This window comes from Leptosomus discolor, chromosome 5, assembly GCF_034619465.1.
Source record: "Leptosomus discolor isolate bLepDis1 chromosome 5, bLepDis1.hap2, whole genome shotgun sequence".
Lineage (NCBI taxonomy): Eukaryota > Metazoa > Chordata > Aves > Leptosomiformes > Leptosomidae > Leptosomus > Leptosomus discolor.
The window spans coordinates 11,494,703-11,517,874 of NC_141395.1; the positions used below are offsets into that span (position 1 = coordinate 11,494,703).

A 23,172-nucleotide genomic window follows, 5' to 3' on the forward strand; every position below is an offset into this window, starting at 1 on the left:
ACAATTCCATATAAATGCCTACTTGCCAGATAATGTAAATCATGTGATAACCCAGTAATTTAAATGTAGCCTTATGCCTCTACCCCAGACGATCTCCATCAGATCAGAGAACAAACTGCAAGACTTTCAGATTCACATATTATGATGCAAATGAGTTTTGTAAATTGTGACCTAGTTCCCATGTTAGGAACAGTTGGGACCAACAGCAGGAACTATGCAATGAATGTGAGCAGCGGGGGCAAGCAAGGAAATTAACATTTGTTCTTAATTTGAAATGGATTTTTAATCACTTTCAGGTGCCTCAAAGAAAGCACACACTTGTTTACTATAATCATTCTGACAGAAGAATGCATATAGGAGGTGACACCTTTTTGTCTTACTAATTGAAATGTTTGTAACATTGGTGTCAAATGAAGCCCTAGAATACAGCTCTTTCTGAATGATTTACTCAGTGCACAAGGAAGGACTGTGAAATGAAGTTTTCCAATTGATCTGATCCTCAGAACTTGTTTTGTAATGACAAGAGTTGCACACATCCTCTAAAAGTTACTGAATATACATCACACCCATCCCTCTAAATCCGGTTGCTATTTTTTCAGCTAGAGGCCTGATACACTAGCTCTCAGAAGGGACCGCTCAGGGATTTAGCTGCATGGATGTCAGCCACCCGCTTAACACAATTTGGCTTAGTTAGTAGAAAATAACGGACTCACAAAATTCTGTTTGTGCTGTAACAGTGAGCGTACAATGACATACAGTGCTGAACTCCAGCCTGAGGCAGCTTTCAGATAAACTACCGTTCTAAATGAGGGCATCAGCAAGGGCGTAACTTGTTGAAAACCAAACAAATTTTCACCCTAAGCACATCTAGAGTTGGTACCGTCACTGGAAACTATTAGCTGTAAAAGCGCTAGGGTGTTGCCTCTCCTGAAAAACAGTGTCTCAGCTCCCTCTGGTGGAAAAAGTAATTTTCTGCAAAACAGTTCAAGTGAGAAAGTCTTGTTTCTGCTACAGGCCTCAAGGCCATGAGATAATTAAGAGGAGACAGTAAACAAATCCCAAATCTGTCCATTTTGAAGGACTGGAACTTCTTAAGGAGTTGATGGGAAATATCACGACTTACAGACTGTTGTAGAGTGGCAGCACAACGTACAACACACTCATGAAGTTCCAGCTGTGAAAGCTGGCTCAGAGAGCCTCCAACTTCCCTGGATGGAGTTCTCCAGATGTCAATGATGATACATGAGAAGTCTACTGAAGCAAACAGTAGCCTTGAGGAAAACAAAACACCCACAGAGTAAGTTCTAATATTTCCTCCACAATAACCAACTCCTAAGCCCCATAAGCAGCCCCTTCATCAAGGTGAGAGGAAGCACACTTCCAGAGCACGTGGAGGGTAAAAGGGTTAAGTCATCACCCCCAACACACCCAGACAGCAAGCAAGTCTTTCAGTTGAAGCTTTCTGAAGTGTGACTGCCAGCAGATCGCAATGTCACAAATAGAAGAAGCATAAGGTAAAGCCCTCAGATCCAAACCTGCGTCCCTTGGTCTTGGGACACTCTGCATAGATCAATCCAACAATCAACAAAAACTCCTTTTCAACTTCAGCATAACTCCAATTTCCTATTTTGAAAGGCTTCATGAAGAGTCCAGTACTAATGCCAAAAACCTCTTCTCGCTAGACAGAGTTGTTCCTAGTCTACAGGTAAGCGTAGTCACAAAGGGACCCAGCTTGCTCTGCGGGCTTTGTATCAGCACAGAACAGCAACAGTCTAGAACTGCATCACCATTTGTCTTTGCCTTCTTGATAGCAAAGAAAATTCAGGCTGGCTTCCATCACACATACACTAAATACATTTAAGTTTATTCCATCCTTTCTAATCAAAACCAATCATACAAGGTATTTCTCCTTCCCCTTATTCATTGTGAAGAGTGGAAAGTAACCCCTGGAAGTATTCCAGCTATTGTCACAAGAAGTCAGTAAGCAGGAGGCACTTTTTTGCTTCTCCTTAGAGGAATCAACACTGATTAAGCACACAACAACCAGCTGCTATGACAAATTCTTTGTAGCTCCTGTAAAAAGGACCGTAAGTAATTCCTGCAAACACACTAGAAAGGCTTTTTATAATATGGGGTTCTGAAAACAGTACTTCACACTGCCACAGAAGGAAGACTTGTAGATCAAAATAAAGGAAGACAGTAGCAAATAATGTATTTATTAAACAACAATTATTCAATTTCACAGCGTGGGATTAAGACCCATACTTGCTCCTTGGAAACAGCAGCGCTGAGCAGTCCTGTGAGAGTGTGGCAGCAGGTCGGGTCTGCAGGTGAAGCTTATCAGGAACAGTAAAATACTATTTCTGCAGCCAGAAGGAATTTGAGGGTGGAGAAAAGAAACAAAAGCCACAACAGCCAACCAACTACCCTTGGAGTGTTTTGTGCAATGATCTTCAGCAGAGAAAAGCTATTAAGGCTAAAAACTGGTCATGAAGTCTTGCTTTCATACATTCAAATATGAAAAGAAACAACCATGGCACGTACAACTTGAGTTCTGTGCGTGCAATTAAAAACAGTAACAGCCTTTTCTACAAAAGGGCGGTTTTCTACCAGCTGAAGTGTCTATGTTTTTAACTGGAAATCTCAGGATGATTGCAGCTCCATCAGCCTTGCTGACTAGGAAAGGGGCCTGCTTTCAATCTTCTGCACGAACACCAAGTCTGCTCAAGTAGCTCTCCCAAGCTGCCTTCCTGTACTTCTCTGCTTCTTGAAGACGGTCTGCAGCTGACAAGATGCCACGTCCCACAATAATGATATCGGAACCTTTTTCACTAATAACTTCCTTGGGGCTTAGGTACTTCTGTCCAAGGTTATCACCTGAAAGAGAGACACCTTTTTTTTTAGTTCGTACAAAACTGTATCTACTAAAAACTTTTAAAAAGAGGTGCTGGAAGAGAGAACAGGCATGCTGTTCCAGCTCTCACCCTAACAATCCACAAACATAACTAGAAACTGTCTGCAACTAATGAAGCCCCTATTACACAGATCAAATTTGACAGAGTGCCCTCCTTTTTCATGACTTACCAGTCACAATAGATGGAACAGTTACACAAAGAAGCACCAATCAGGATTACTGAAATAAGCCTTAGCCTTCTTAAAACAGGCAAAACCCCCAAACATTCAAGTAAAAGCTTGATTTCACTTCAGGTTTCATGACAATTAGATATTGCACAGAAACACTTCTCTCCTACCTGTTTCAGTGATAACCTGTTTAGTCAGTATATAACTGGCAGTTCATTGATATTGCATCTATATCAGTCTCAACAGGGTTACAGCTGGACTTCTGTATTTGTTGAAAATCTTTTTTTCTACTCCTATTGAGTAGTTGTACGTCTAACTTAACACTTAACTGAAGATATTTCACATGTTTTAAGGACTCTGCTTTATGGCATGCACAGACCTCGGGACACAAGCAAAGCTGTGTAGCTTGCTGGCTGCCTTTCAGAGCTCCCAGGAAACGGATCAGTGTACCCAGAAATACGGAAGGCAGCCCATAACAGCAAACACAGACTCCTCCCACCAGAGAATCAGCAACCAAACCCTCTTCAGAAGTCACTTCTTCACCAAAGACTAGATCATTTACTGTATTTACAAACAGACTATAAATATTTCACAAAAAGTTACCTCCAGTTTGCAGCTGCACCCCTGGAGTTAAGTGAAGAAATTCTGGTTTATTACTAACTCTGGATCCAGATATGAATCCAAAAACGAAATCTGAGTTGTCTTCAGCCATCTGTACCTGAAGAAGACCAGTAAACAGTTAGAAGTGATATACCTAAAATTAAGCTTGCCTAGCAATCTGTTTCTCATCCACCCTGTGACACATTAAGCTGTGCAAGGCAGCGGTACGGAACACCTGCTCTTGCTTTACCAATATCAAGTCGCTCAGAGCCGACTCACCCCTCCCTGACCTTGCTGCACTTGCAGCCAGGAACGTGAATGTTACGCTTCTTTCTATGTTATAATTAATACAATGAATGAATGTAAACTACTTAGAAATTTATTGCTTAAGGAAAAAAAAAAGGGGGGGGGCTATCAGCAAGCGTGGCACGTTTACTAGAATTCACAGTGTGAACTCCGACCCTCTCACACAACTAGCCTACAGCTGCAACCTTTAAACCCTCACTGTCACGCTCCTGAGTCTCCACAGGAGAGAAACCTGTAATAGATAGAGCTGGAGAGACTTTTGGATGTGCAAATATTAGAAGCACACAGAACCTCCCTGGCACACTTCACAAGCTTTTAACCCGGAACAAGACTGCCGGCTTACCGCAGCTTTCGTGTAGTCACCCGTTGCAAGCGACCCCTGGGAACTCATCTCGGCAATCAGAAGGCAGCCACGCTGGAGAGGAAGACCTACTTCCTTCAGCCCTTTCACCACTCCAGAGCCTGGAACCACGTGGGCATTAACGATATCTGACCAGGATGCGATTCTGAACACACCACCTGAGAACAGAGATAGGAAGATACAGGCAAAGTGTCATTAGAAAGGTATTAAACAGGAAACACAAGTTAAACAAAACAAGCTGCATGCTAAATCATTTACATTTTAAAAGGCAGTTTTACTACTGAAGTTGACAGTTACAAGTTCAGTCTCATCAGACAGTTCTGAAGGCTGCCTAGCCACAATGTGTAATCTCTCAGTTTTACTCTTCACAGACAGTTCTTAGTGTCTCACCTTTAATATTCACCAAGACATTTATGGTAACCCAGAAAGCCTCTGCCACAGCTGCTACCTTTCAATACAGCACGCAGGTCGTATGGGACGGACAGATCAGAAAAAGAGTAAAACTGTTCTACAACTGCCAATGCAACATCGAATGAAAGCCGCAAGGAGTACACAGGTGTACAACAGCAGGCTGCCTTAAGAAGCCACACTGCATTTTCTCACAGCAAATAACTACTCAGAAATACTTACTGAGAACAACCATAAAAATAGGTTTAGGCTGGAAGGGACCTCTGGAGGTCATGCCCTCTCAGACAGGTTAGCTTCAGAGCTAGATCAGGTTGCTCACGGCCTTGTCCCCTTGAGTCTTCTCCAAGGCTGGAGATTCCACCACCTCTCCTGGCAATCTATGCCAGCACTTCAATTACACACACCAGCAGCAAAGTCAGGGTAAATCAAGGTTGATGATAATCACCTTCATACTGATGTTTCACTGTGTTTCCAATGTCTGCAAACTTCCTGTCTTCAAAAATCAAGAATTCATGTTGATCTGCGAGTGTTCTCAACTCCTTTACTACCTCTTGGGTGAAGTCATTCAGAATGTCTATATGAGTCTTCAGGACACAAATGCTGGGGCCCAGGATGGCAGCTAACTGCAGCAGCTCTTTGGAGCTGGTGACATCAGCAGAAAGGCACAAGTTTGTCCGCTTCTTCTCCATGAGCGCGAGAAGCCTGGCTGCCACGGGATGGACCCCCGGCAGCTCAGCACGAGCGCTGAAGCTCAGCTCCTTACACAGCCTCTTCACGGGAGCGGGGCCGTTCTGAGCCGCTGGCTCAAACACATTTCCCTGAATGAACTTCTTCACCTTTTCAACCACCTCAACAGCCACCTCTCCCTGCTGCTGAAGAATCTCCAACACCCCGGACAACGTGCACACAGAGTGCAGGCGAATTCCACGTTCCTCCAACCTGGCCTTCCCACCCTGCTCCCTGTCCAACAGCACTACAGCATCCGTGACTTTTAATCCTTCTTTCTGAAGAACTTCCGCAGTTTCCAGTACACTAGATCCACTTGTTACCACATCTTCAATGATCAAGCATGTTTCTCCTGGATTAATGGTGCCTTCTACCAGCCGCTTAGTACCTTAAAAATAAAAGGCAAACACTCCACTAAATGAAGAAAGTTTAAAAGACCCCCAACAAACCCTAAAAGTATCAAAACTTTAACTTGCTATGCTAATGTAAAGATCATCTTTGTTCCACATACAAGCATGTGCTGCAGCACACCCTGAAGTCCAGTGGAACTGGATTTCAAGAGAATAGGAATCTCACGTTCGCTGTCAGTACGGGGAGGCAATTTGTTTAGTTATTACCTGGTACCAGTTATCACAGGTCTTACCACAGCTCAGTCACTGACTCGTACTTCAATTCATAAAGACTGTTACTCTTCCAAGTTAATAAAATACTTCTTTATGTTTCCAGAAGTAATGTTCCATTAACAAAAGTGACATATTGTTAACCACACAAACTTAAATCTTTGGATAACTACAGAAGGTTATTATTGCCATGAACTGAATTACAGAACTATTTTCTCCAGTTATTTAAGACACCTTTAAAGCAGACAGTACTCTTCAGCATACTTCCTATTTTCCACAGGCAGTATTCTGCGCTCAATATGCCTGTTAGAACAATTAGGCGGAGTAAAGCCCCAAACGCCTTTGCCCTAACCAACAACAGGCACACGCCCGTGAAAGGCCTCCCGGGGGCAACAACAAAGGAGGCCTGGCTTTCCCAGGAAGAGCTGCAGGAGAACATTATGCAGCAAGTGCGGTGCTTAGACCATGACAGCCTAGAGAACAAGCGTTATGTACAGCTTTGCAATCCCCAGCACACCACAAACCTCGTGCCAGGCAGTTAACTGCTGTCACAATCGACTTGTCCTTCACGAGAACAAACAACAAATGTTTTCACGCCTGCCATGCTAACACAGGAGTAACGTTTAGTTTTGACAAGCATACTTTCTAATTAAATGCTGTTGGCAGAGTATAGCTCTTATCACATGTAGAAATCCACTTGCTACGGTAGGTTAATGCTTCAGTCTTCTCTCCCCCTTCCTTTACCAAACTTAAATAAATGGTTCATTGGGTAGAGAACTGCTTCTCACCTCGTCCACCCTGCCCATTGATTACAGACCTACAGGACAGGAATGAAAAAGAGGTTTGAGAGATAAATGAAGAAGAGAATATAAAGTTCCTCTTGGAGTCAATACGCAAAAATAAATAAATAACTAAATCTGTCTGGGGGTGAAATGTGGCACTGCTCTTAGCGTTATCAGAGAAACCAAGTTATAAATCTTGGTTTCTGGAATAGGCCAGAACCATAGTAATGGTGCCAAGGAAAAAAAACACCCTGCTGAAGGAAAGAAACAAACAAAAAAACCCACAAACCAACCTACTCCAACCCTATCACAGGATTCAAGCTGCAGCCTCATCAGCTACGAGCTGGGAGAGCCTGACCAGGTTGGGATGCTGTGGGAGGTACACTACAGGGGGAAGCAAGGCTGCTTTTTGAATTGGAGTGGTGACCTTAAACAGGAATGGAGATGCTGCACATTACAAAAGAACCACAAATACATAAAAGTCATTTCCCCAACGAGATAACAAGTAGATGCAAATTCTCAATTTGAAGGTTTTACCATAGTCTTTCGCTTCCTTCCTCCGTATAAGCATTGGAATCTGATTTTCCGAGCAGATAATGGTGGCCAACGGCAGCGCTGTGTAGGGAACGCCGCACACGCAGCCAAACTCGAGACCAGCATCTCTGGCTGCTTGAAAGAGAAGATCTGCAACCTGAACGGGAAAACCACACACTGCTTCAGAGTCAGACCGGTGCGAACGTGACTAAACAAACGTATTACCGGCGGAAGCAACGCAAACGCATGAAAAACCCTCTCCCCCACACGGTCTGCAGCGAGCAGCCAGCCCGACCCCGGCAGCCGGTGGGCTCCCGGCCAGCACAGCGCGACCCCGGCCCCAGCAAGGGCTCTCCGGAGAGGCCCCGGCAGCGCCCCCGGGCCTCCTCCCCGCCTTTAGCTGAGGGGCCCTGTCCCGCAGGAGGCAGGCAGGCACCCGAGGCCTCCGGGCTACCGGCGCTGAGGGCAGGGCCCGGCCCCTCGCCCCGCCGCGGTCCCGCACCTGGCGGAGGAGGCGCGGGTGGGAGACGAGGCCGCGCAGGTCGATGTAGACCGGGGAGGCCCGGCCGCTCTTCAGCACGAAGTCGCCGAAGCGCAGGGCGCCCGCCTCGCGCAGCGCCGCCGCCACGCGCCCGACCGCCGCCGCCGCCATCTCCGCCCCCGCCGGCGCGGGGAGATGACGGAGCAGCGGGGGGAAATGGGGCGGGCCTCGCAGTGCGCCTGCGCGGGGGCCAGCGCCTCCAGGGCACCGGGGACACCCCCGGCCCCAGCGGGACCGGGCCTACGTGATCCCGGGCCCACGCGATCCCGGGCCCAGCCGCGCACGGCAGAGGGCTCAGCGCCCCGCGGCGTGAGGCCCAGCCCGCCCGGTCCCGGTCCCGGCTCCTCAGGAGAGGGGCCCTCTCCGCCCCCCGGGCAGCCCCCGCGCTTCCCGCAGGGAAGCAGAAACCGCGGCCGCAGGGAGGGTTTGGTGTGACCCGAGGCTTTCTCGCGGGTTGACCCCGAGAAGGCCGTGTGGTTTCCGGGTTGGTGTGTGGAAGGGTTGGCTGGAGTGATAGCCCCTTGCTCTGGTGTCCTGTCAATGTCCCTCTGAAAAAGATACCCCGAGATAAAAGTGTTCAGCAAAACTGAGTCTTCGAGGCCATACGTGTGAAACAAGACTGACCCGGTCTTCTCTGAACATTTGTATTTAATCAAAAAAGCCCAGAAACTTGAGTTGTTAGTGTACTCTATTTATAGGAATGCAAGGACAGAGGATGTACAGTTTGAAGCTACATCTGTAGATGTCATATATACTGCAGTATAGTAATAACAACATGGGACAGCAAGTAATCACCTCACAACAGTACACATGAGTGATTAGACTTACAAAGGAAATATTTACAAACTTACCTTTACAAAACAACATTGTGTGCATACAAAATGAAATTCGCAATAAAACTGAGGATACATTTAAGGCAGACCAGCAATACACTGAAATAATTAAGGCTGTGGAATTACTTTGCACCTTGAAAACGCTGAGCTGTTAGCAATACTGTTTCTTTTTTCTCCTTCAGTTGATTGTTGCAAAGATTGAAAAGCATCAATATATTCCAACTGTTTGCTCTTATCTCAATGAATAAGTCTGAGATTTTTAAATTTTTTTTTGCACTTTCTATGGCATTTGCCTTCCCAAAGTTATCAGCAAACTGACCTCAGTGGCAGAGCAACGCTGAACAGTTTGGTAGAAAGAGAAGTAAAAGCACCAGCATCAGAAGTTGGACATGAAGGTGAAATATGGCTTGAGTAGAGAAAATGTTGTTTTTTCACTAGTTTCATAATAAAGACTACAGTTACAGCGAATATTCAGCATCCTGACGCTATGGTAACACTCACCACTATACAGATCCCGGAATGAGAATTCATCACTTGATGGCAGTGTGCAGCCAGCCTAGTAAAATGGGGTTTTATTTTGTTTCCTTGGGAAAGCACCATTTTCTGATGGGACATGAAAGAATGAGCTGGAAAATAAATCCAAACCCTATGTTAGAGGAGAATCTACCTCTGCAGCAAAAGGAGCAGAAACACCACCAGGTGGTTAGCCCCTGTGTTCATGAATTGCTTTTAGACCTCCGTATGCACAGACTAGCCTTTACACCGGTATCCGAAGTTTATGTTATCCCAGGTCGCTTGATGCAGTCCCCTCATTGCAGGGGTTTTAAAATAAGGTTATATATAGTCAGGTCACAATGTGCGGTTCTGCATTTAGCCTTTATGCACGGTATTCGTAGCAAAGGCCTAATAGCATTGTCAGAAATGCTAATGAACTCCACTGAAGCCACAGAACTCGTACAGGTCAGTTGAGGGCACAGACTTTGTCTCAGCATTAACTTAGTTTAAAACTAAAATGCTTTTAAAGATAAATGTTACTGAATAAAAAAAAGAGTAATTTAAAATAAAAGGGCAGTCAGACTAAACAAGGCTTGTTGGCACGAGTAGGACGAGAGAAACTGTATATATTTTAAAGCCTGGGTTCCTTTAAAATATTAAAGTCTTAAACCCTGGACTGGCTGTGTGTCATCCCTGTACGAACGCGCGTAGCGGGTCTGGCAGCTGGGTGGAGAGGTGGGGATCTCCCACAGGGCAGCAGGTGCCACCAACGCCTGATGGGAGCTGACGACGTTACCTGGGCAATCAGGTTTCCCATTCGAGGGTGAGGAGTGAAATGGCCTGGCCTGGCTGCTCCAAGCAGAGCAGAGAGAGGAGAGTTATTTTCTCGTTGCCACACACATTCATTAAATGCAGCCATCTTAACGAGTGCCGTGTGTCACCGGGCCGTCTGGGCTCTCTTTCGCTGGCGCCTTTGCTGCGGCCGTCCCGCAGGCCGGTCACCCAGCCAGCGCCGGGGGACGCTGTGAGCAGGTGTGCTTCGACGTTAGGGCAGGGCAAGAGCACCGTGAGGACGTCTGAAGGCGGTGGCTGCGGGCGCAGGGCCGGCCTGCATCGAGCTCGTGCTGCTCCGTTGCTAGTGCTGCTGTTGGTCGTTCCAGCTGGTCTGAAGCTGCCGCAGAAGCTAGAGGGTGCAGCTGCCGTCACACCTTCACTTGGCCATCTTGAGAAGACCCTGAGTGGTAAAGCTGCAGGCGGAAATCTTCCCCTCAGAGTCAGCTGCTCTCTGAGGAGCTTTGTAAAAGCCCAACAGAGCTTTATGAGAAACGGTGTTTCTCCATGGTTGTTACAGGCAATATCTCATGCACAAAAAAAACAGTAATTGGAGAATCCTGCAAAGGGTGTTGGCTGTGGCGCTTCTCACCCAGTGGGCTCACTCCAGGCCTACTTACTGAACTTCTGTAATCTCTTTACAACAGAGTTACAGTTTACAACCGAGTTACAGGACCTGTTGGATCTTCAGAGAGCCAACAGGTTGGCTGAAAAAGACCTCAAGAGAGCAAGGTCAGAATGCTTCCTCTGTGTTTATCATATGGCAGCATTTCATGTCAACTTGATACTATTCAGGCAAAAGAAATCTTTGCGATAAAATGCAAGAATGGTTGATAATCACAAACATGTCTAGAAGTGCTAACAGGGTCAAGATTTAGAAGTACTAAGAGGTTCAGGTTTTCCTGAATGTGCTGTAAGAAGAGCAGTGCCCTGGAAGAGGAGTTCTCTAACACGAATATGGAAAAAGCAGAACCATAAAAGAAAGCAACCCCATAATATTCAAAATCTTCAGAGTTAAGGACCTCCAGCTTTGCCCTGATGAGGAATCTCTTTTTTTTTGAATCTGAGCACCAATACCTAAGCATGTGTCCTCTTTCAGCCTTTTGGGTAATTTTTTCTGTTACTTGATAGCAATGAAAGGCTTAAATATTTCCTTAAACAATCCAGCTTTTTCCCTCTGTGCATCCAAAGTGTCTGCTGTTGCAGTCTGAGAAGCAAATGCAGGAGGTAGGAAAATAAAATGAGAAATAACTCCAGATTTCATGTGATACATGAGAACTTGTTTGTATTAATGCCAAGCAGAAAGACTGTGGCTTAAACTGTACCCACAGGGCTAATAAAAGCTGTGGGTTTTATAAACCACACTTCCATAAACATTTTTTTCAGGGCAGCGCAATCACAGCACAAAGAGCCAGCTTTGACAAATAGGAAGAAGAACAAACAGTCCTGTAGCGAGAAAGTACCTGAGGCTGGTGGTAATTAAAGACACGCCTTGATGACTGCTGTCTGAAGAACTTTTGGTTCGCACTCTTGCTCAGGATGAAAGTCTGGTCTTTGTCTAAGAGGTGCTGCTGGATTGCTTAGAAAATTAGCTGCTGCACTACGCAGGGGAACAGAGATAGGTTCTAGCTGATCCAGAGGGTTTAGCCTTCTGTGAACACCATCTCTTTCAAGCTTTTCCACAACTTCCCCCTCTATTAGGTCTCTCTCCATCAGCCACACAGCCTTGGACACTGCTTCTGACTCTGCCCAGGCACCCGGGCTCACCCTTCCGGCTGCAGCTCCCCAACCTCAAGGTCAGCTCCTGTATTGGACACACACAATGCTGAACGTTGGGGTTTTTTGCTAGGCCTCCTTTCTTCTCCACTAGCAAAATACTGACCGCTCCGGTGTACTGATAGAGCAAGCACAAAAAGAAGGGCCAGGTCTCCTACCTGCAGTGAAACGGAGCTTGGAGGTGGATCAAAAAAAGGGCTAGCAGAGCCCTGAGAATTTAACAGTACTTGCAGAGTATCTCCACCACCTGCTGGCAGAGACAGCTTTTGCTCCTGCAGATATATTGCAGGCTCACAGTGCAGTTACTTGGATGGTAAATTAAATTTGACTCTCGCCCTTACAAGAGAGCCTATACTGAGCACACATGGTCAGATCAAGCCCTTTTCCTCAGGAAAACCTTTGGTAACAACTGATGTTTCTCATAACAGGCACAGCAACGGCACTCAGCACCGAGACAAAGTCCTCACATGCCAGGAGAAAAAAAAACAGCTCTCTTTGATCATCACCCTACAAGGCCATAGAGTTTTTTGGTGCGGCAGCAGGATGGGGAAGCCCCAGCCAGGGAGGTGTTACCCCTCCCAGTCCCACTGCTAGAGGGGAAGATTTGGCCAGCCTACGAACTGCTGATTTGTCACTGCAGACTCCCTGTGTTGGTTATACTTAAGGCTGGCTCTGTCACTGTAACATCAATACGATGATGTTGCAACTTGGCTTGCAAGATAGAAATGTTTTAATTGTGAATATTTTTTATTTTATTACAAATTAGGCTTTGGACATAAAAAATATCCTCATGAATGCTTTGGTGATGAGGTGCTAACGGTGGCTGAGAGTTATTTACAAGTTTGGAAATGAAACAAATGACATACTTTAAACACTGAAAACGATTTTCAAGCTGTAAGCACAAGGATGAACTCACCACTCCTACTGCACTCTGAAAGGCTTAAATGGACTTTGGGCCAAGCAATTCTGAAGCTAGAAATGGAACAGGATCCTTTATATATATATATATTTATATATATGATACAATATATGTATACTGAAAACCTGTGATAGAAAAAATTGTCTTCATCATCATCATCTAGTTTACAGATACTGCAAAAACTGGACACAGCCTTTTCTCAATGCACAGGTTTTGCAAAAGATTTCTGTACAGTGTGTATAAAATGCTTCTAAAAAACCCATCATAGTCCCATTGTGCTTAGTCAAAACCAGCTGTATGCTCCAACGACTTAATTGCCGTAATCGTAGCTCCGAAAGGTACTGCATGTTGACTTGACACAGCAGAAAGCCCAAGGATTAAAGGGGAATTTTGGTCTGAGCACTGCCACGTAATGAGAACGTATCTAAGCCACGCCGCCACAGAAACTGATCCAGCAGTGACTAGGGCCTGATCTTGCATGTCCTACGCAGGCGAAGTCACCACTGAAATCATGGCAGACCCGGGCATACGGGGCGTGCAAAATCTGTCTGTTAACCTGGAGCAGGCTTGCAATGATTTCAGCGAAATCTGACTTCAGTTCTGCAGTACATGCTAAGGTCAGCCTAGCCTCACTGCCGCCCGCTATCCTACTCCTAATCTCTTGGACATTTTGAAATCGGTTCAGCAAGATCAAGAGGATTTCTTATAAGGCTGCCTCACAAAGATTAAGGCAACTGCAATTTTGGCTCTCGCTTCCAGTTGGTGTTTCCTTCCCGCAGTCCTTTTTTGGCGGTGGATGCGACAATACCACGTGTCCCAAGAGGAGCCTGCCAAGGGGAGGGAGTGGGTACCCGCCGCCATTACCCGCTTTGCTTTGGTCCCAAGAACCGGGCAGGTACTGCCGCCTCTGCAATGATTTGTTCCCTGCGGTCCAGGAAGCCACGTGAAATACAAACGCCGAATACAGGACTATGTACAGCCAGATCTGCTTTGTGCCTGCTCGCTCCCCGCGCCCTGCCTCAGGACCAGCGGTGTAGGCCCCCAGGGATGGAGGCATTATGTGCCTGGGTTCAGCCGGCTCATCAGGAAACTCTTGACGCTGGGGACCGGGTGCACGTCGTACTGGTGCCTGCGGCGCTCGATGAAGGAAGCCAAGCGGGAGGTATCCAGTGGGATCTTGGAATAGCTGCCGTTGTGCGGTTGCAGCCACGGATGCTGTAAACAAGTGGCTGCCGTTGGCCTTCTCCTGAAGTCTTCTTGGAGGATAACGGTGATGAAATCCCTGGCGGCGTGACTCACGTCAGCGAAGTACTCGGGCGGGAAGCTGAAGTCTACTCTGCACACGTTGATACAAGTCTCCTCTTTGCTTTCATCCAGGAACGGAGAGACACCACTTAACATGATGTAGGTGAGGACCCCAATGCTCCAGATATCCGTGCTCAGGGAGACAGGAAGGCCTTGTATAACTTCAGGAGCTGCGAACTCCGGGTTTCCAAGGAGGTGGTGGATGTGGTAATGACCTGTGATCTGAACTGCATCTTCCAAATCAATGATCTTAACACGAGGTACTGGGATTCTTAAATCAATGAGGAGATTTTCTGGCTGTTGAAAAGATAATAACAAATACTTAATTATATTATATTTTTGTAAACAAAATGTGTAGATTTCATTTAGGTTTAATAGCCAATTAAAACTCACATTCAATCAGATGCACGAGGTACAGATCGGGAGAGTGAGTGACAAGGAACACCAGCTCAGCTGCTGTTTACACTGCTGTAAATTCAGATCAATGCCGAAGTTGCAACGACAACATCCTCTTTTGCACTAGGGCAACACACTGGGGTTTTGGACTTTGTCCTAAATACTCACAGTTTATTTTCTCAAACTAATCTCTACACATTAAGAATACTGGCAGATTTTAAAATTTTGATAAGACTTGTGTATCTCTGATCAGTTTATTCAGATTCCATTTGTCTACATGACAACTGGGTACATAAATGTGCATAATTTGTAGCAGAAATGTTCTTCATGAAGTAAATGTTCAACCTGGCTCCCAGTACCATGTATCCTGGGAGGGACTCTGGTGTGTGCCATTACTGTCGCTGTCAGTTGACGTGGATGGAGCTGCCAGTGCTCCCTTATAAACACCAGCACAGTCATGCCTTCCAAGCCAGCGCACAATTATATTTCATCCCAGCTGGTTTTCCCTCTGTTTTACCAACTCTTTCAGCATTTAAATCTCTCTTTCTCAGTGGGAGATGCTGAGCATTGCCTATACACGCCGCTCTGGGCACTTAACAAGGGGTTTGCTTCCTTTGTTGGCTCTGAGATTTCTGAATTTACTTCTTGCACTCTCTAGACTCACTTTTCTGTCCTATAGCCCCTCATCCTCATGCATATTTTACTGCTGCCTCATGGCTATATATATATAAAGCAAAGTTCACTACACTGCTGTTCAAATCTCCCCACTTGCTCTGCTTTCATGCAATCTGCGTCGACAAAATCAACACATTCTTGAGCAGGATCCTGGGACAAGACGGCCCATGGCTAGCTCTGCTGTCCCTACCAGTGCATCTCCTGCTTCCCACTTAGCAACAGAAGGTGCTTTATTTAGCATCCTTCATTCAGGAGAACTGTAAATAGGTCACAGAAATTGGCTTCCCTCCTTGTTTCTGGGAATTATCTTATGATCAAACAAAGAATTCAGTGCAGTTTTGTACCTCCAAGTGATACCTACTTTTTGACATTTCCTATAAATACAGCAGAAAATACAAACAATCTTACTGAAAGAAACCAGGATGATTTAGACCTTTGGGACTAATGCTCACATAAGGTACTGTACAAAAGGAATCTTTTTTTTTTTTTCTGGTGGTAGTAGGCAGCAGAATAGTGAAAACATTACTTCATCTGACATGCTTGGGGGTTGGAGAGTTGAAGAGAGACCTCCTTGGAGCTGGATTGTCCACTATACAAGAAAGTTAAATTCATCTCTCGTTCTCCAATTTAATGGGCATTTAAGTCTGCAAAAATTATACATTAACTGATATCCTTGGCAACCAGAATCAATGTTGCAGATCACAAAACTCAGAACACTTGATCATAACTTCAATCACTAATTCTCTGTCAGTCCAGATAACTGGAATGTTGGTGAGGACAGCAGTACAATGCCAAATCCAGGACAGTACAGTGCCTCCTGCCATGTGCGCTAACAAAAGGAGGTACGAGCTGTGCTAATCTGAGTGTGACGTTAGAGAACGCCTGAATTTCTTCTCCACAATGCAGCTTGTTCTTCCTCTGAACCTCTCCCTGGGTGTACTTCCCACCCAGTTACCCTCCCCTCGCTTTGGGCTCTCCAGGGCACTGCTGTGGATGTGAGGGAGACTCGTGCTCCTCCTGGCCTGCCCTGAGCTGCCTGGTAGAGGTGTCAGGCCAAACCATACCCCGAGTATTTATCTTATCATTCCCCTTCAGTCAGGTGCTAGCGACATCTCACTCCTGTCTCAGACAGCCTCCTTCTCCTTCGTTAAATCCAGGATGCCCTTGAGAACAAACCAGGGAATTCAGGTGCGTCTCTTGGCTGAAGGAAGAAACAGACCTTGTGCTGCAGGCCAGTAAGTCCTTTCTCCGGTCCATAGGTCTGAAAGATAGTGCCTGGCCATTTAGTGATCATCTCTTTGGGATACAGACTGCACCTCCTCTCTGTCTCTGTAGCTGGGAACTCTCTGTACCAGGGCACTGAATAATAGCATCATTCTCTTTTCTTCTTACCTTTATGTCCAAGTGAGCCACTCTGCAATTGTGTAGATACTGCAAAGCTTCCATTGTGTCTCTTATATAGAAAGCGACTTTTTCCTCCATAAGTTCATCATGGTTCATTAGATAATCTAAGAGACGACCATCATCCATCCTACAAACAAATCAAACCATCTTCAAATCTTCAAATGAAAGATCTCATGGTATCTCTACAAACAGTTAATATTTGAAAACAAAATTGCAATGGAAACTTTGTGACCTAAAAATGGAGGCAACTAAATGCAAGATCTGATGAGTGTTTAATGATAGCTGAAGATACTGCAGGCCCTGGAAATGGTAGAATGATTAATCCTCAATTGTTATCTCCGGTCCTTGAAAAATTTAGCAACAGTCTCAAAGTAAACTCATTTGCTTAAGGATGGATTCAATAGATGGAGGCAATTCCTTTGAAAACAGATCCTCCTAATTATTTGGATTCATCTATTTATTTATAGAGATGGTTGCATAATGCAGAAAAAAAATCACTGACATTTTCAGCTGGTAATATGTTCTGTGGGAAAACTAACCCAATAAAAGTTTTCCACCTAGTTTTATTTATGTATATAAATAAACAAGCAAATAGCCCAAATATACTTTGTTGGATATACTGCAACAAAGAAGCATTTTGGATTTTGGTTGCTATTTCTCCTTATAGGGGCAAGCAGAGTTACTACGTTAGCTCTTTCCACCAAGAAGTATTAGAACAATGTAGGCTTCAACCTAGCTGAAACACATTTACTCGAATATAAAAAGTGGACAAAACTGCCCAAACAAATCTGATTCTTCTATTCAGTGGGACAAACTAACTGCTGATACAATTACCCAAGCTTCACCGGAGTAGAAAGCAGTTTTATTTGTCCCTCTGAATTGTATTTACTGTACAGAAAAGGCAGTGGAAGCGCTGCAGAAAATGGCTATTTCATTTGACATCACAATCAATAAAAAAACAGGTGACAAAATCTTTGCCCTGCTGAAGTCAGGGTGAATTTTATCCTTGGCTTTAGCAGGGCTGTGATTCCGACCCAGACACTTGAATTCAAGCTCCACGTACTTACAGTTCCAAAACTAAGATGTAAGAAGTAGGAGACTCGTAGGTATCGTGGATAGTGATGTACTGAGGATGCTGTAAGTGCTGCAACAAAGCTGCTTCATGTGCTGCCTGCTCTTTCTTTTTCATTTTTTTACTAATGAATTTTACAGCAACATCTTTCCGGGTGGCTTTGTGAACGCATTTCTTTACTATGGAGAATCGACCTCTGAAATAAAATAAAAAAAAAAGAGAATAATGAAGGGCCCTCATGAATAAATCACACCTAGTTTTCAGTGCAATAACAGACTGATTTTTGAAGTGTTATTTGATTCAGTGCATTAATATTTCACAAGGAATCGGATTTAACTAGTTGTTCCTAACCTTTTCCAACAAAGAGCCTCCGTCTCTTACCCTGGGCATGGAGATTCTTTGGGGATTAGCAAACACAGAGCAAGCGGTGTCGCTTTGCTTTGTGCAGCCATACTGATGTCTAACAATCTCCCCTGGGTTCAATTTGCTGCCACTTTTACAGGTTCTTTCTCTTTTTTTTTTTTTTCAGCTGTAGGTCTCCCTTCTCCAGTTGCTTTAATAAAGAGCCCGAATTTTCTCAGACAACTAAAAGAAAAGCCTTGTTAAATAATCACTAACCTATCATTTTGCCTCACTGTTTCAGGCACACAGCAAGAAATCAAGAAAAAAGATGGCAGGAAAGCATTTAGGAAACTCATAGAGACTAGTGCCTAGTACCATTCCTGAAAGTAAAACTACTCAATGGAACAGTGTGCTGAACTTGGCCTCTTATTAATACATCACTCTTCTTTCTACAGAACCAGAGAGACTCCTGTCCTTTCAGCCCCAGAATTACTCGCCTCTGATCTCTGAGCTGAAGAACGAACTGCATTAGCCTGGACTGTTTGCATGCCCCTTATCTGTTCTTTGAGCAGAGCACTAAGGGCTGACAATGTATGCAGCTCTCACGTAGGCTCCTGTTCAACTGACCGTCCCAACCAGCAAAGCACTTCGGCATGTGATTTAGGTCAGTCACATGCCTCACGTGCTTCAGCTAACTCAGTCTTTGAGGTTTAGGTCATCTAGAACCGGCAAATTGTCGTGACTTCAAAAGCTCACATCAAATCGGAGATGACAGAGGAGATACCAGCGAGACCTGTCCGTGGCTGTCAGAGATTTGGCTGCCTAATTGTTCATAGGTTTGCCAAGTTGCAATCCTCAAATCACAACTGATCTTGAAACACAGGATTTAGTCTGTATTTTAATCAGTACTTGATGTGCTTTTGCAAGGAGCAGCAGTTTTCAAGCTAACTACAAAAAGCACCCTAAACTTTCCTCCAAGGAAAAAGCTTCAAGCCATTGTTTTGGTGTTTTATTGCAGTGATAAGCGGGGTTAGTATTACCTCCCAATCTCATGCAGCTCTGCATAAGCGAGGTCAAAGTTTTCCTTCCATGAAATAGTGGCACCATCAGCAGCAGAGTCTTAGGGAGAACAAAGGACATTCAAGAAAGCATAAAGTTAAAGACCGTTTCCTGTGGACTATAAATGGCATATTTTAAAATTGTGTGAGACTACATTACTTAAACCAGCAAACATTACCACTGTGAGTCCAGTTTCATACTGCTCAGGCACAGCTCCAATGTGTTGGACCACTAAAAGCCAGAGCTCCCCAGAGGAAGCTATAGATAAGGTCAATTCAAATCTGCCCTTGCAATTTTGGACTGAAAAGGGCCACACAGACAGTCTAAGGGCATGTCCGTGTGTAACTGGGAGGAAGAGCTATGCTGTGTGAGCTCTCATTTCATCCAGCACAGGCTATCCAAGCCAGTCACAGACTTAGTTATGCACTGAAAGAGCTAAAGCTTGGGGAAATGCAGGCTCTGCTCACAGCACCGTTGTGAGTGAGCTGTACCCCAAATTCCTGCAGCACCACACACCGGGGGCTTGCCTCCATCACAGCCCTCCTGTGCCGGCTGCATTGCTTGGGGGGGTACGATTTGCCAGCTGACTTGCAGATCCCAGCTGGGCTGCCCAGTGGATGCCCCTGGTGCTGCCGGCATTGCTGGAAAGGCAGGGGGACACCAACCAGGACATGGAGCCTGTTGCCCAGTGGTAACGACAAGAAATGGTCTTGGGATAGAAATCGGGGACGTGCGAGGAAACTGCAATAGCTTCTGTGACAGAGGGAGGCTTTGAGCCCTGCTGGAGGAGCAGACATGAAAAGCCTAACCGCAGGAGCTGGCTCTGAGCATCTCCCAGGCTATTTCTTGTATAAGGATACCAGCTCCAGGATCAGTGTTTTTATCAGGACCCATCAACGCGCACCATGCAGACCGCACAGCTGGACACGCGTGTGCATCAGTCCCTCCTCGCCGTGCCCACTCACCGTACTCCGGGAGCCTCACGAATTCGGACGGGTCGCTGGGCAAGCTGATCCCCCAGGGATTGCTGGCGCTCACTCGAAACTGGTACTGGCAGCCTGGGGCCAGGTCCTCAATGACAAGGTACGTGTCCAAAGTCGACGCTACTGACTGCTGCCAGACCTGCGAGCCTGCGTTTTACACAGGGAAAGAAGGACAGCTGAAGGAAACAGCCTCAGTATGGGAACTTAGAGCAGAGGCTTTCTCTGCCCAACTCGTGCAGTACCCTGGGAGGTTAAAATCCACAGAGCTTTTAAAACACAACCTTGCAGCAGACTGATGTATTTCTGTTCAACCAGAACCGGACCACAGGAAGCTATTTTGTGTTGCAGCCACCTTCCAGTCTGGGTAAATGAGGGAAGAAGGAAATGCCCCTGACTTGACCGATAGCCATGGGGAAAAAAAGCAGCTCAGGGACAAGTTGATCTCTCCAGCAGTCTAGCTGTGGCTGTGTGCTACAAGTGACGTCTCAGGGCAGCATGATAAGACAGGAATGGAGGGCTGATTTCATGACAGCTCTGCTATGAGAGAAACGGTAGCAGACATACTGCAAAAAAAAAAAATACAGACAAGGGAGTCCCAAGTGAAGCTGAGACGCGGCGTCAGTGCAATGCAAGTGCTTTTGCACATGAAGTCTTTTTCAGCGGATGTAGTGGCTACGGTGAAACCTGGAGCTGCAGGAGGAGAACCAGCTTCCTGAGGCTTAGTGAGGGCTTTTTGCAGATGAGCAGGATTGCAGCAAAGAAATGTGTGACCCTGTCATGTGTTTCTGTTCCTAACAGAAACAAACCCAACCATTGCCTAACCTGTGGCAGCCAAAGAAGCAACATTTTATTCATCTGCACAGGGTCACAGAACAGAAAAGGACCCCCGGGACACTGAGCCTTTGTCACAGCCTATGACTGGCTTTCAAGAATATAGAAAATATTATTTTAGTAAGTTCAGGGCTTTTTACCTTTACATTACTTACCATGACCCACATATTTTGTGTGCACTGTGGGCAAATTCTGATTGCCAGGTCTCACAAGGTCAAGGTTGGTTTTACAGGGAAGAGTCAGTGATTCCTTTGGCGTAGGAGGAATGCTGAAAACATTGCTATTTTTGCCGCTTGCTTTTGTGGCTGTTGTTAATAGAACAGCTTTTATTCTTTCACAAAAATGCCTGTCACACTGATGGCACAGTGAGAGTCAAGGCAGAGTATTTGCTAAGAGAAGGTATTAATATGATGGAGTGATTAAGTTTGCACATTTACTAACATGAGGTAGGACTTTTTTTGAAGGGTGAAGGGAAAAAAAACAGAGGCCACACACCTAAGGCAAGGTTTATTGCCCAGGGACCCTCACACCTTTGCAGGAAGAATGCAAAAAGGCATGTGAATAATTTCCAATGCTCTTTTCAAGAGCACATGCCTGTGCATATTGGGAAACCAGTGCATTTAATATCTAGTTACTTCTTCAGGGGGAAAGGATGGTTGGGTTTAAGAGCAAATGGATTTCAGAACTGAGCTTGAAAAGTATGCAGGGATCTGCAACTCTAGCCAGATCAAAAAAATAATGAAGCTGCTTTTGTTTTGCATTCCCATGAAACATCCACCAGAAAGGATGGATGCCATGGTGGCAGAATGCAACTGATGAAAGGATGCCTTAGTGATGGATATGTTTTAGCTTAGCACACTTGCCGTAAGTGACGGAGGAAACAGAAAGGTCTGTAGTATATGAGAAGTTGGACTGGGTGATAGAAGGGCTTCTTTTGGCCTTAGACTTTGGGATCTGTGAGCAACAGGTAGTGGCACCCCAGTGGTAGCAAGGCTGTTTTGGGGACCTGTTGTGCCATACAGGAGGCTGACTTTGTTCTCATTCTCACAGCCCGCGAGCACACCTCAAACCTCTTACCTTCTTCTCTGTACTCCACAGTGTAGCCTGAAATGGTGCAATTGCCTGTGCTGGATGGGGGTAGCCAGCGTAGGATCACAGAGGTGCAGCTTCTCTCCTGAGCAATGGGGCGATTTGGAGCAGCTGGGACACCTCGGGAAGAGAAAACAAGCACCAAGTCCAGCATCGTGCCAACAAGCACTAGTGCTTTATTCTGAAGGTCAGCTGTACCCGGTACCTCAGGTCACTACGGGGCAGCTGTGCCTCGCAGCGGGAGTGCTCTGGTTTACACTGGGTTACCAGCACAGCCAGAGGAAAGGCGATGTCACGGTCCCATTCACCTGCCACGGTGGGTCTGACACTTCCATACTAGCAGCTAGGAGAGAACCATGCTGCTTGCAAGTCCTGCTGCCTCAACGTGGTCTCACAGTGCTACAGAACAGGGGGAATTTCTTCTTGCTCACAGCGGGTGGTCAACTGCACTGCAATGCCCCAGAGAGCTCCCTGTGAGCCTGGCTGGGAGAATCACCCCTTGGGTGCAGGGGATCTGTCTGAGCTCAGCTGCTGTACAGGCAGAGCCTCCACCTGCCACCTGCTGCTGCTAATTTTGCTCCAGTTCAAGACCTGATGCAAAGCCCATGGAACTGAGGAAAACAAATATTCTCGTGGACTTAACAAGCAGCGAGTGAGGTTCTGGAGGTGAGGAGTCACCTTAAAGTGCCCAAAAAAATGACACAAGAAAGCCGCTCTGTGCTTCTGGGTGTATGGTGCTTGGTATGTTTGGCAGCAGACTGACAAATGACCAGTAATTCTTCTGTGTTTTGCTCAGGGCTCCCTTCAGCACAGGAGTAGTTAGCACAGCCACTAACTTGCTTGGATAAATTGGGGAAATTACATCTCTAGGGCAGCTTGTGAGACCAAACAAATTGACTTCTAAATGCTTGTGACACGCCTGCGTCTGTAAGTCACCAGCTAGACATTCGTCTCTGTGCCATCCCTGTCACTGCAGCAGGCGCCCCTCATCTCTCGTGCTAACCGAACCCTTCCCAGAGCTGGAGGTCATGAGCATCAACTCATCACTTCATATTCATTCCAATTAGATGGGTCACTAATTACAGCACTCAGAATTCAGGCTCGAAGTCATCTCTCCAAGGCGAATCCCTGCAGAACAGTTCACCCAGGCCAAATCTTACTCTCGCCTCCTGTCCCTCATGGAGAAGGGGAGGCTGAAAATTG

The 23,172-nt window shown here is 45.8% G+C and overlaps 2 protein-coding genes across 4 annotated transcripts in view; both read right to left on the reverse strand.

Annotated features, from left to right (window-relative positions):
* Window positions 1-2,187: 2,187 nt before the first annotated feature.
* UMPS (uridine monophosphate synthetase) lies at window positions 2,188-8,070 on the reverse strand. Its single transcript, XM_086465629.1, has 6 exons — window positions 7,921-8,070; window positions 7,422-7,575; window positions 5,202-5,870; window positions 4,331-4,506; window positions 3,685-3,799; window positions 2,188-2,877 (listed from the first exon to the last, which is right to left on the reverse strand). Exons 1-6 carry the CDS (start codon window positions 8,068-8,070, stop codon window positions 2,696-2,698), a joined length of 1,446 nt encoding a protein of 481 aa, XP_086321755.1. The 3' UTR covers window positions 2,188-2,695.
* Window positions 8,071-13,869: 5,799 nt separating this feature from the next.
* The window catches only part of KALRN (kalirin RhoGEF kinase), a 525,904-nt gene continuing 516,601 nt past the window's right edge, over window positions 13,870-23,172 (reverse strand). For all 3 annotated transcript variants that reach the window (XM_086466145.1, XM_086466144.1, XM_086466147.1), the window contains 6 exons: window positions 21,958-22,089; window positions 20,032-20,196; window positions 19,048-19,126; window positions 17,661-17,861; window positions 16,582-16,720; window positions 13,870-14,415 (listed from right to left, as the gene is read on the reverse strand). In XM_086466145.1, the coding sequence (XP_086322271.1) occupies window positions 13,870-14,415; window positions 16,582-16,720; window positions 17,661-17,861; window positions 19,048-19,126; window positions 20,032-20,196; window positions 21,958-22,089 (1,262 nt within the window). The remainder of the gene's footprint in view (window positions 14,416-16,581; window positions 16,721-17,660; window positions 17,862-19,047; window positions 19,127-20,031; window positions 20,197-21,957; window positions 22,090-23,172) is intronic.